At 31.7% G+C, this 13,579-nt stretch overlaps 2 protein-coding genes across 2 annotated transcripts; one reads left to right on the forward strand and one right to left on the reverse strand.

The window, feature by feature from the left end:
* Positions 1-712: 712 nt before the first annotated feature.
* Positions 713-9,944, reverse strand: LOC139507160 (deoxynucleotidyltransferase terminal-interacting protein 2-like). The gene is made up of 6 exons (XM_071295663.1): positions 9,499-9,944; positions 7,589-7,706; positions 6,341-6,436; positions 5,649-5,813; positions 5,223-5,332; positions 713-819 (listed from the first exon to the last, which is right to left on the reverse strand). The coding sequence occupies exons 1-6, from the start codon at positions 9,861-9,863 to the stop codon at positions 723-725; spliced, it is 951 nt and encodes a 316-aa protein (XP_071151764.1). The 5' UTR covers positions 9,864-9,944; the 3' UTR covers positions 713-722.
* Positions 9,945-10,143: 199 nt separating this feature from the next.
* On the forward strand, positions 10,144-11,276 carry LOC139507161 (TM2 domain-containing protein 1-like). Its single transcript, XM_071295664.1, has one exon. The coding sequence runs from the start codon at positions 10,247-10,249 to the stop codon at positions 10,853-10,855; it is 609 nt and encodes a 202-aa protein (XP_071151765.1). The 5' UTR covers positions 10,144-10,246; the 3' UTR covers positions 10,856-11,276.
* The last annotated feature ends 2,303 nt before the right edge of the window (positions 11,277-13,579 follow it).

Below are 13,579 nucleotides of genomic sequence, written 5' to 3' on the forward strand. Positions count from 1 at the left end.
TTTCAGTCTATTTTTAGTAACTAAAACCTTGACCTGTGACACGGTGACCAAAAATAATAAGGATATTCTTCGTATCATGTGTTTCAAAACATTCAAATAAGATTCCAATCTTAAATAATTATTGGAGTTGGCATCCAGAATCGAAAATAACTGACTGAAACAAAAACTAAATATTCCCTGCTGCTTATCATCAAGGGTTCATAGGCACAGAGGGAAAACATTAAACCTCCTCCTTCAGACAGGGGTATAAAAATCAAGATGTCTGTTTTCTCTTTTAAATTGTTACATTGCATCATACTGGGATATTTTATAGCTTATTACATAGTGTAGGTTTTGCACATTGTTAAAGGCAGTAGGATGAACTATGTTCATTTTCATTTTTGTCCTTCTATCTTTAGTCACTCAAGATATAAAGAGATTTCTGGACTTGGGGTCTACAAACCATGTTCTACATTACTTATTTGGATATTAATATAAATGATGGACATTTTTGAATGTGTGAAACATAACTAGAACCATGCGGTATATAAAGGAAGTGAAAAATTCTAAATAAATGAAGTAACACTATGGTGCATCCTGAATCTATTCATTGTACTTTTTCTTATTTTCTCTCTAGATATCGATGTGGTTACTGTTAAACATGGGACACTGACAGATATAATCATAGCATATAAAATATTACAATATTTCATATAAAAATCAAACTATAATATATACAATAATCATCTTTTATTTTTCTTGAGTCTTTTCATGTGTTTGTAAGGACCTTGTGCTTTCCTTTTCTGTTCCTGTATTTCAACATACTTCCTTTTGTTGTACCTGTAAGGAAAACAAATATGTAATCAGTGAAAAATAATGTTAATTATACTGATAAAATTGTATTTTCATTCAACCATAAATGTCTGCTTCGTTTATTATGTTTTATATGTTTTGTTTACAGTACAACTATAGGATGAGGATTTCATCTTAGTTTGAATACACAATATCCCTATTTGTAATTCATTACTGGACATTCAGAGGTTCTCAGAAATTTTTTATAAAAATAAACAAGAGGCTCTCAAGAGCCTGAATCGCTCACCTGGTAAGCAATGCCTTATTGAACATATTGAACCATGCCAGGCAAACATGTACAGCTAACAATTCTTCAATATTACAAATATATATGACTTACTGTTTACAAATAAAGACAAGAGGCTCTCAAGAGCCTGAATCGCTCACCTGAATTTTTTTGGTTTAATCTCTCATCAATGATTATTTTGGCTTTTCAATTTATTTAAATGTTCTTTGAATCGTCCTATTTTCTTCAAAAGCCAAAAAAAATCATTTTCTCCTATGTTCTATTTTAGCCATAGGAGCTATGTTTCTTGACATACAAGGAAATGAAATATAAAATTTATACTAGATACTCTGAAACTCTGAAACTCATTTAGCCTAAGTTTGGCTGAAATTGATACAGCAGTTTCATAAGAGAAGATTTTTTAAAGTAAGTCAACATGATGAACAAATTGTGAAAAAAGTCTTTAAAGGGCAATAACTCCTAAAGAGGTCAATTGACAATTTTGGTCAAATTGACTTATTTGTAGATCTTACTTTGCTGATCATATTTGTTGTTTACAGTTTATCTTTATCTATAATAATATTCAAGATAATGACCAAAAACTGCAAAATTTCCTTAAAATTACCAATTAAGTGGCAGCAACCCAACAATTGGATGTTTGATTCATCTGAAAATTTCAGGGCTGATAGATATTGACCTAATGAACATTTTTACTCCATGTCAGATTTGCTCTTAATGCTTTCCTTTTTGAGATATAAGCCAAAAACTGCATTTGACCCCTATGTTCTATTTTAAGTAACGGCGGCCATGTTTTTTGACGGATCAAAAATCAAAGCACACACTTTGTGCAGGATAATCTAAGGAACAACCATGCTAAGTTTTAACCAAATCCATTCAGTAGTTTCAGAGGAGAAGATTTTTTAAAGTTAGCAAATATGATGAACAAATTGTGAAAAATTGTCATTAAAGGACAATAACCCCTTAAGGGGTCAATTGACAATTTTGGTCATATTAACTTATTTGTAGATCTTACTTTGCTGATCTTTTTTGCTGTTTACAGTTTATCTTTATCTATAAAAATATTCAAGATAATGACCAAAAACTGCAAAATTTCCTTAAAATTACCAATTAAGTGGCAGCAACCCAACAATTGGATGTTTGATTCATCTGAAAATTTCAGGGCTGATAGATATTGACCTAATGAACATTTTTACTCCATGTCAGATTTGCTCTTAATGCTTTCGTTTTTGAGATATAAGCCAAAAACTGCATTTGACCCCTATGTTCTATTTTAAGTAACGGCGGCCATGTTTTTTGACGGATCAAAAATCAAAGCACACACTTTGTGCAGGATAATCTAAGGAACAACCATGCTAAGTTTTAACCAAATCCATTCAGTAGTTTCAGAGGAGAAGATTTTTTAAAGTTAGCAAATATGATGAACAAATTGTGAAAAATTGTCATTAAAGGACAATAACCCCTTAAGGGGTCAATTGACAATTTTGGTCATATTAACTAATTTGTAGATCTTACTTTGCTGATCTTTTTTGCTGTTTACAGTTTATCTTTATCTATAATAATATTCAAGATAATGAACAAAAACTGCAAAATTTCCTTAAAATTACCAATTAAGTGGCAGCAACCCAACAATGGTTTGTTTGATTCATCTGAAAATTTCAGGGCTGATAGATCTTGACCTAATGAACATTTTTACCCCATGTCAGATTTGCTCTAAATGCTTTCGTTTTTGAGATATAAGCCAAAAACTGCATTTGACCCCTATGTTCTATTTTAAGTAACGGCGGCCATGTTTTTTGACGGATCAAAAATCGAAGCGCACATTTTGTGCAGGATATACTAAGGAACAATCATGTTAAGTTTCATTCAAATCCATTCAGTAGTTTCAGAGGAGAAGATGTTTGAAAAATTGTTAACGACGACGACGACGTCGACGACGACGACGACGTCGACGACGACGACGGACGCCAAGTGATGAGAAAAGCTCACATGGCCTTTTAGGCCAGGTGAGCTAAAAATGAGTTTATTTTTATTACATTATAGTTACAATAAAAGAATTTTAACAATAAAATTGTTATTGTTACATTATTAAATTGTTATTCTTTCGAATTTCTTCATTCATGATTTGGATTTATTCCACTGCTGAGAAGGGGCAAGGGGCTCCAATAACAGCAAAACAGTTAAATGATTTCATTAATAACAGTTAGGCATGGACCATTTAACTTGTAGGGGGACATGGTTTTTTTTCTGGTCAGAATATTTTCTATTTTTTGGAAGTAGCACAACAAATTATTTTTTTTGCAAATTGCAAATTGAAAATTTCAGGACAGGTAGACCTTGACCTAATAAATATTTTAACTTCTAGTCTTATTTGCTCTAAATGCTGGAGTTTTTTAGATATAAGCCAAAAACTGCATTTTACCCTGTGTTCTATTTTTAGCCATGACGGCCATGTTTTTAGACAAAATAGAAAATAAAACACAAACTTTATTTTATACACCCTACTGATCATTCAGTTGAAGTTTGGTTGAATTTGGTTGAGTAGTTTTAGAGGAGAAGATTTTTTAAAGTTAGCAAATATGATGAACAAATTGTGAAAAAATTGTCATTAAAGGACAATAACCCCTTAAGGGGTCAATTGACAATTTTGGTCATATTATACTTATTTGTAGATCTTACTTTGCTGATCATTTTTGCTGTTTACAGTTTATCTTTATCTATAATGATATTCAAGATAATGACCAAAAACTGCAAAATTTCCTTAAAATTACCAATTAAGTGGCAGCAACCCAACAATGGTTTGTTTGATTCGTCTGAAAATTTCAGGGCTGATAGATCTTGACCTAATGAACATTTTTACCCCATTTCAGATTTGCTCTAAATGCCTTCGTTTTTGAGATATAAGCCAAAAACTGCATTTGACCCCTATGTTCTATTTAAAGTAAGGGCGGCCATGTTTTTTGACGGATCAAAAATCAAAGCACACACTTTGTGCAGGATAATCTAAGGAACTATCATGCTAAGTTTCATCCAAATCCATTCAGTAGTTTCAGAGGAGAAGATTTTTTAAAGTTAGCAAATATGATGAACAAATTGTGAAAAATTGTCATTAAAGGACATTTACCCCTTAAGGGGTCAATTGACAATTTTGGTCATATTATACTTATTTGTAGATCTTACTTTGCTGATCATTTTTGCTGTTTACAGTTTATCTTCATCTATAATAATATTCAAGATAATGACCAAAAACTGCAAAATTTCCTTAAAATTACCAATTAAGTGGCAGCAACCCAACAATGGTTTGTTTGATTCATCTGAAAATTTCTGGGCTGATAGATCTTGACCTAATGAACATTTTTACCCCATGTCAGATTTGCTCTAAATGCTTCTGTTTTTGAGATATAAGCCAAAAACTGCATTTGACCCCTATGTTCCATTTTAAGTAACGGCGGCCATGTTTTTTGACGGATCAAAAATCGAAGCACACACTTTGTGCAGGATAATCTAAGGAACAATCATTTTAAGTTTCATTCAAATCCATTCAGTAGTTTCAGAGGAGAAGATGTTTGAAAAATTGTTAACGACGACGATGACGACGACGACGACGACGACGACGACGGACGCCAAGTGATGAGAAAAGCTCACATGGCCTTTTAGGCCAGGTGAGCTAAAAAATTATATTGTTAATGCCATACAGATAAGTAATTGTATTATGACTTTAATGGTTCCAGTCTCGCAAATTTGCATGTCAAGTGTCGCAGATTCCCAAACAGCTATTAAGCCTTTTCTAAGTACTCAAAAATGAAGTGTAAATAACCAATTTAGCAAACCCATTGCATCAAAAAATATGCCATGTAATCCTCTATTCTGAAATGAAGGTCGGATAAAATAAGTGATCATTTGTGGTCAAAAATATTCAAAATTATGCAATCAACCCAAAAGTCAGACAATATACATTCTTTCTATAGAGGCAGTAAATACCATATAGTAAGGGTTAGGGGAAGGTGACGGGATCTCTGTGAATTGTCTGCTTGTTTTTCTGTTAAATAAAAGTACTTTTGCTGTTATCTGCTCTTTGGTCAGTTTGTTGTCTCTTTGACACATTCCCCATTGCCATTTTTTATTTGACTTTAAAATCAACACTTACTTTCTAAATTCAGCATCAGCTAGAAGTTCTTCTACCATATTAGATTTCCTCTGTTTCTTAGGAACCCTCGAATGGTAGAAATCTGCAGAACTTTCTACCACTGTTCCAAGCTGAAAATATAAATTGTATAAATAAACTATGCTGAGCATTTTCTGTTTACAATTAAGAACAGGATAAATATAAGAATATGAATGATAGATTATGCAGTGCATATTTTAATAAAGACAACACCCTAATAACACAAACAAAAACAGAGGTTTTGAAGAAAACAGGATTATACATCGTCCCCAATAGCAGACACACATAAAAAAATATCCACCAAGCTCCAATTCATCCAAAGCCACAGAAAGCAGCAAATTGAATGATGAGTTTAATACAAAAATTTAAACTCGAAACTAATGAATGAATTGTGTCACACACACTTACTTGGAAAAACTTAGGTAATGACACTGTATCATTATTTTTATAAAATCGTTTAGGATCCACTGCTTTCCTCATATGGAGAACCATCAAATCATTTTTCTTTTCTTCAGTCATTTCAGGTGCTTCCATGTTATACCAGCCATTTCCCTTAGTCTTTGCTTTCTCCTTCTGAAAATTAATTTTGTTTTAAATTTATTTCAATTTTTTCTAAAATCTCACATATTAACATAATGTGTATAGGTCGTGTTTGGAAATCATGCAACCATGATATCATTTGTAAGATATATAATCTTGAGAAATAATATTGATTTGCTAGTTTTCATATTTTAATGTTTCACATCATTGAAGACCTTGACCTTAGTATTATGGTCATAAAGTAAGGACCTCAAATCTAAAGACCCTAGGTCTCTTTTTTTTTTATGGTTAATGAATTATATCACTTCATTGAAGATTAACATTTATACTTTAAAAGTTGCCTGAATGCAACAAACAGAAATTCACATCAATTGAATATTTTACACTAGTACTACTCAAAATTGAATATGCTCTTCTTTTCATTCATCCTCATGTGGGAATGGTCATAGGGTTAAAGAAGCTGATACTTATAGACTTTATCAATCACTACATGTTCAATGGATAAAAACTGTGGTCACAACATGACACAAGTCATTGCAATATATATTAGACAAACTGACCCGTCTTTGTTTTTTCTGTTGTCTGACACTTTCTTCATAAGGTGTCTGTGAAAACTGTTTTTCAAAATCTGGGGTTATTACACTTTTCTTCATCACCTACAAAAACAGATAAAAGAACTACAAAATCAAATTTAGGTAAAACATTACTTTAAATTTAGAAATTATTGCATGCATTTATTATACAATTTTGGACTAAGATGCTATTTCAATTTTTGTGATAATCCGATATTGAAAAAAATCCTGTTAAATTCACGTAAAAAAATGTCAAAATGCAAGTTTAAATCATTGCGATTGTAACCCTGTCGCATTTTTCGCAAAAATAAAAATAACATTGATACCAACCTGAGATCATTACAATATTTTTTGTTGCTTAGACGTTAGTTTTCTATTTTGTGTTTTGTGTGCTGTTGTTTGTCTCTGATTGTTTTTGCCATGGCATTGCCAGTTTTTTTTACCATACCTTTATAATCTTTAGCTTCTCTCTCATTAATGCTAAATGACAAAGGGTTACTATCATTTTGAAGAAAGCAATACTGTACATTTGATCACTTAACATGCTTAAATAACCAGGATGTCAGAATGAACTTTCATAAGTGTGAGATAAACTTTGGAATTCATCAATAAACTGTGGAAACAGTATATTTTTATTTTTTGGAAACCTATTTCATCACAGTCATGACAGTATTTTGCAATATTATATTTATACAATCATTGCAAAAAAAATTTAATGAACATTAATTTGCAAATTTGTTATTCACAAAACGTTATTAAAAGCTTTTGCTAAAATCTTAATCAGTTATGAAATTTCCTGACACAATAGATAGACCCTCCTTTATATATGACGAGTGACCACTGTGTGCAGTACTTAATGACATAACATGGGGTCTATCATTTAAGCATAACATTTGTAATTAACAGGTGCTGTGTTCAACTTCAATTCATTCATAGGCTGCATAATGGAAATATAATTTATGAATATATGGTTTAATCAAATTAAATTATTTTAACATAAATACAAAAATATATGTTTTGACCCTTATACATGTAATATGATAAAACTAAAGAAAGCAATAGAAATGAAAAAAACACAGATTGTTTACTCTGATTATCAGGTAAGCAAGCTTCTGGTCTAATATGACCAATAGAGGATGGCATAGTTGAAGACAATAGTTATCGTCATCATCATCAATACAGTTACACCATTAACATTGTCTGTCAACTACACATAAATGTTTCTAAAACACATACCTCGTCTAAATCTGCTACATTAGATTTAGTTTTCTTATTTGATTTTTTATCAGATGTGGTGTTGAAATAATTATCTGATATCTGTATTTTTGTCTGCAAACTTGATGATAAACTTCCCCTAAAATTTAAATTTAACTGATCATATGCATGTTTATGTACCATTTGTATTATAGTATTCAATCATGACAATTTTACTGTGAGAACTCTTTTTATCAGTACTTAGTGATTTTTGATGTTGGGATATACAAGTACTGCCACCTTCCCTCTGTGTTTTTGTTAGAAGTATTTATATTTGTATCCATCTGATGAGTTCAGCCTTTTTCAACTGATTACTATAGTTCTTTCTAATGTTGCACTTTTATACCACTGTCCCAGGTTAGGGGAGGGTTGGGATCCCACTAACATGTTTAACCCCACCACGTTATGTATGCATGTGCCTGTCCCAAGTCAGGAGGCTGTAATTCAGTGGTTGTTGTTAATATATAAAATATACCATCAAGCTGATGCTGTGTCATCAAGTTCAGGTGCTGTACAAGTAGTGATTAACAACACCAAAAAAAAAAAATAACTATATATACAAGTTTAAAATTGTGGTTGGTGCAGGATAAAAACAAGGATGAAATTTACAGCATCACTGTGTCTCTGGTCACAGGATGGAAGTACAAATGTATGACCAGAAGTGTCCGAGTAGGGTGTTTTCATATTTGCACCCTGCATGTTCACACCTCCAATTTTTATTCAAAATGCAGTTGTATTTTCAAATATATTTTTATATGTTTGTACCAAAATATTTGTATTTTCGTGAATAAAAATTGGGTCATTATTTACATGATTTATATTATTATAATTTTTTTTTTACTTATATATATTAATGATTGTTTTTATTGAGAACATCTGTATAACATGGTATAACTTGTATTTCTTTTAATATGCAACCTAATTTTTGTTTGTGTTCTTATTTTATTTATTCATAAACATGATAAACATTAATAATGTGTTAACTGTCGATATTTATAGTCTTTTTTTTTCCTCGCTGTGAATACTACTGTCACTCTTATATTATTATAACCAATTTAACTATTGTCAGTTTATTGTCTTAATTTTGTATACCATTTATAACCATTTAATGTAAATGTGTTTGTTCTAATAAATATTGTCTATTGCATTACATGTATTATAATTACATGAACTAATTTGATGATTAATCTAAGGATTTTTATATAGGACAAATCCTTGATTTGATCATTCTAAATTCTTATAACATGTATGAATGATTACTGCTAATTGGTATTTACACAGCTATTATAAAATATGGTGTAAATATTGTTGTGTGTTTAAAAATCATGATTATTGTTTCAACTTGCTTTGATAAAATTGAGAAAGGAAATGGGGAATGTGTCAAAGCCACAACAACACGACCATAGAGCAGACAACAGCCGAAGGCCACCAATGGGTCTTCAATGTAGCGAAAAACTCCTGCACCCGGAGGTGTCTTTCAGCTGTATGTATTTACTGTAGCTTGGTATGAGTAAAAAGAATTAAAATTTTAAAAGAAAAACATGCAAGATAATTGTTTTTAACAGCCTGACAACAAAATTATTAAACAAAAAACCAATTAAAAGGATGCGAATGTGTAGGGTGCGAAGGGACTTTGGGTCTGAATTAGTCCGAGATTACACTGACATCCAACATTGTCCAATGGCTGTTTTTCCAGACAAGCTGAGGCCATCCTATGGCCTTACCTTGTCTGGCAAAACAGCTGTTGGACTGCCCAACCTTGGACTTCAGAGTAATATCGGACTAGGTATGAATGTGTAGTGTGCCAAAGAGAAACAGGGCAAACTTGATTTGGGGGTGGACATGTTTTTGGGCAAACACAGCCTGATTCCTTAAGGTAACTAATGTCTTACACTTTCTTTTTTGCTTTGTTTGAATTAAGACTTGGATTATCTTCAGCGTTGTCATCAGTCTCTGGGATTCCAGTCCCCGACTCTGTACCATGTTGTGATGTTTTGGTGTCTTCGTCATTCCTAAACCTAAGAGGTGTTTTATCAATTACAAAGTCAAAAGTGTTTGGACTAGATTGTGCTTCCTCACTATCATTTACAGTGTCACATTTCATTATCCTATTACCAGACCGGGTCATTTGTCTCTTTTTCCCAGTGTTATTTGATTTTTCTAACAACTTCTTCATCTTATTACAAGCTTCTGTAGCTAGTATTTCAATATCAGAATCATTATCTGAAGAAATACCTTCACTTGAACTTGAAGACATAATTTGTTTGCTTTTCAAAATAAAAATTTTGGTAATGCACGTTTTTGGAAGGTGACCAACAACACCTGCGTATGTATATCCGGTTTAATAATAATGAAAATATATTCTTTAGCAAAAACAGGCACTGTTTGACAAACAAAAACAAAAAAATCAAATATATTTTTTATATCTCTTGATACAAACAAAACAAAAATACATATAATATCAACTTTTTAGGAGGAAAACACACAGGATTATTTTGCGTAATATTTTTCTAAGTTAGACAACTCAGTATCATTTCCGGTTAATTTGTCAACAAACAAACCTGAACGAAATTGAAAGTACTTTCTCATAATGATAAGGTGATATCTTGTAGTTTATACTAGTTATGAGAATAAACAAAGATGAACTACTTAAAATATATCAAAAATTACTTGATAAGTGTATTGACAATTCACATCTTGACTCTATTCTATACAAATGTGATAGTGTTTGCAATATCTTTTGAGGAAGCTGTGCCTTGTGAAAATTTGCAACTGGGTCAGTATATATGCAAAGAGCCAATTGTAGACGTAGAAACTCAAAGTGAGGAGAATTGTGATAAACTTACAAAAACTGTTCCAGTGGAGTGCATGCCGGCAGCTAATGTGACTTGTAAATCTTCAAAATATGGTGGGGCTGAAGTGACTTTTAATGGAACAACTCCAGGATTTTACAAGAATGTCTCGTGCAGATGGACAAATGGACATTCTTTTGAAACAGCACTTCTGTTGTCTGTCTTTTTAGGAATGTTTGGAATAGACAGATTTTATCTTGGATATCCAGCGATAGGACTACTGAAATTTTCAACACTTGGATTTTTTTTTCTTGGACAACTAGTTGACATATTGCTAATTGCGGCTCAAGTAGTTATGCCTTCTGATGGCTCAGACTATATCATTGACTATTATGGTGCAAGAGTGACTAGAATAAGTATGAATGAAGAGACATATATTCAGCCTTCTGATAGTTAATCATGTTAATCAAAAACATAACCATCTGTCTCATCTCAGAGTTTATTCCTATAAAATTGAGTAAACCTGTACTCATGGTATAAAATGCTATTGTGACATTTTTTCCGTAACTCGAACCAGCTGAAATAAATAGTTGTGATAGTGAGAAACATAAGTGACGCATACATTTACAGAATGATATACATGTCATGCATGTATCATACAAGAATTTCAACTGAACACCTAAAATGTACAATGACTATATATATGTACATTGTACATTTACATATCATCACCTACAAATGTACATATATGAGGCTGTAACTCATCAAATGTCAATCATCATCATTTTTAAAATAAAATTCATGACTAACTCCAAATGTTTCTTGAATTCTTATCATGCATATGAATTCTGTACCAAACTTCAAAATTAAATTATAGATTAGAAATAATCTGTGATAATTTTCTCTTTGAACTTTATAGAAGTTTAACTTTACAAATGTACACTGTACATGTACTAATATTTTTTCCTGATCTGCTCTCACATGTCTCTCAGGCAATTGTTTAATAATTTGCGTTTAAGGCCACTATGACCACTAATGTGCTATTTCATGGCAGTCTTTTTTATTATTCAGTGGCCTATCCAGGGGGGGGGGGGGGGGGTACATATGTCTGTGTACATATATAATATTGAATCCATCAGTTAAATTGTGTAATAAGGTTAATCACATTGATCAATGATCTATCATGCTTACTGCCTCAGTGAACATTAATTTGAGGATTTTTTTTATGTATGCATGCTTGTACATGTATATAAAAAAATATACATAAAATTCGTAATCAGCAAGTATATATTTGAATTTAATCTAAAAGTAATCATGATTACACCTGTTTTTTACAACCGCAAAAAAATTTGCAGTCGTACATGTATATATATTGGTATCATGTCGTCATCGTCCGAAGACTGGTTTCCAGACAATAACTTTTAAGTATAAGTTAAAAGAAATCTATGAAATTAAAACACAAGGTTTATGACCTAAAAAGGAAGGTTGAGATTGATTTTAGGGGTTATGGTCCAAAAGGGGTCCCAAATATTAATTTTTCTAGTTTCCAGATAATACATTTGTAACTTGTGGAATGGTGTATATATGGATCTCTCTAAAATTACCACAAGTTTCCACACCACAAAGGAATGGTAAGAATTGGCTTTAGGGGGTTATGGCTCAAAGCGTTAAGGAATTAGGGGCAAAAAGGGGGTAAAACAAGGGTGTCCTGGTTTATGGACAATTACTCAAGTACAAATATAATTTTAAAGCAGTGTAAGGGAGGTAATTCAAACACAACATTATTTGAATAACCTCTCTTTACACTACTTTTAAATTATGTATAAAAGAAATTTATTGTCTTTAGGTGATTAGCTGTCAATTGATTTTTGAAGTTACTATTTTAAAAATGTTGATGAAGGTAATTTAATATTAGCCATGATTATGTATGTCATTTTTTATTTTAAGACTTATAATGTATTTAAATGGGTTATTATGGTTGCAATCTCCATTGGAAATTTGAAATGAGATAATGACCATATCTTGAGGGAAAGACATTTTTTGGGAAAAAAGGGGGGAGGGGGCAATTTGTTCTCAAGATTTTAGAAATTAAAAAGAAAATTTCTTCAAACATTTTCTTTTTTGCCAAAAAAAACTAGAGGCTCTAAGGAACCTGTAACGCTCACCTGATATTTTTATTTACAATTGATGCATGAAATTATGCAACCATTATACTTTTGTTTATTTTTAGTTTCAGAGATATAAATAAAAAAATACATTTCCCCCTTACGTTCTATTTTTAGCCATGGCTGCCATGTTGGTGGGCAGGCAGAGTGATGGGAGTCATGGGACACATTTTTTTAACTAGATAACCCAATCTGATTGTAGCCAAGTTTGGTTAAATTTGTCTCAGTTGTTTCAGGAGAAGAGATTACAAAAATTGTTAAATTAAACTTTAAAGGGCAATAATTTTTTGGGGTCAATTGCCAATTTTGGTCATGTTGACTTATTTGTAGATCTTACTTTACTGAACATAATTGCTGTTTACAGTTTAACCCCACTTATAATAAGATTAAAGATAATAACCAAATTCTGCAAAATTTCCATAGAATTATTAATTCAGGGGCAGCAACCCAACAAAGGCTTGTCTGATTTGTCTGAAAAATTCAGGATTCATTTAGATAGATCTTAACCTGTTGAACATATTTACCCATGTCAAATTTGCTCTGACTCCTTTAGTTTCAGAAATTCAGAGATATAAACCAAAAACTGAATTAACCCCTATGTTCTATTTTTAGCCATGTCCACCATGTTGGTTGGTGGGCAGGGTCATATTGGACACATGTTATAAACAAGATACCCTAATAATGATTCTGACCAAGTTTGGTTAAATTTGTCTCAGTAGTTTCAGAGGAGAAGATTTTTGTAAGATTACAAAAAGTTACAATTTTTTTTTTAATTTACTATAAAACTCCTTACTTTGCTGCACATTATTGCTCTCTACAGTTTATCTCTATCTATAATGATATTTAAGATAATAACCAACAAGAGTGCACACACTGAAATGTCGTCTTCTTTAGTAATCATTGATAGTATGTTGATAGTCCTAAATATAAAGCTTTATTACAACTGTCGCATAAACTTAACATTAACCAAGAAAACTAAACATGGACCAATGAACCATTAAAATGAGGTCAAGAAC

This window comes from Mytilus edulis, unplaced genomic scaffold (genome assembly GCF_963676685.1).
Source record: "Mytilus edulis unplaced genomic scaffold, xbMytEdul2.2 SCAFFOLD_894, whole genome shotgun sequence".
Lineage (NCBI taxonomy): Eukaryota > Metazoa > Mollusca > Bivalvia > Mytilida > Mytilidae > Mytilus > Mytilus edulis.

What these genes read in the sequence shown, in the direction of transcription:
- LOC139507160 (XM_071295663.1), bottom strand. Translation starts at nt 9,863, where the DNA reads ATGTCTTCAAGTTCAAGTGAAGGTATTTCTTCAGATAATGATTCTGAT. An exon ending in AACAAAGCAAAAAAGAAAGT is followed by an intron (nt 7,707 to 9,498) that starts GTAAGACATTAG and finishes TTTAAATTTTAG; the next exon opens with GGGAAGTTTATCATCAAGTT. An exon ending in GCTGATGCTGAATTTAGAAA is followed by an intron (nt 820 to 5,222) that starts GTAAGTGTTGAT and finishes TTTTCCTTACAG; the next exon opens with GTACAACAAAAGGAAGTATG.
- LOC139507161 (XM_071295664.1), top strand. Translation starts at nt 10,247, where the DNA reads ATGAACTACTTAAAATATATCAAAAATTACTTGATAAGTGTATTGACA.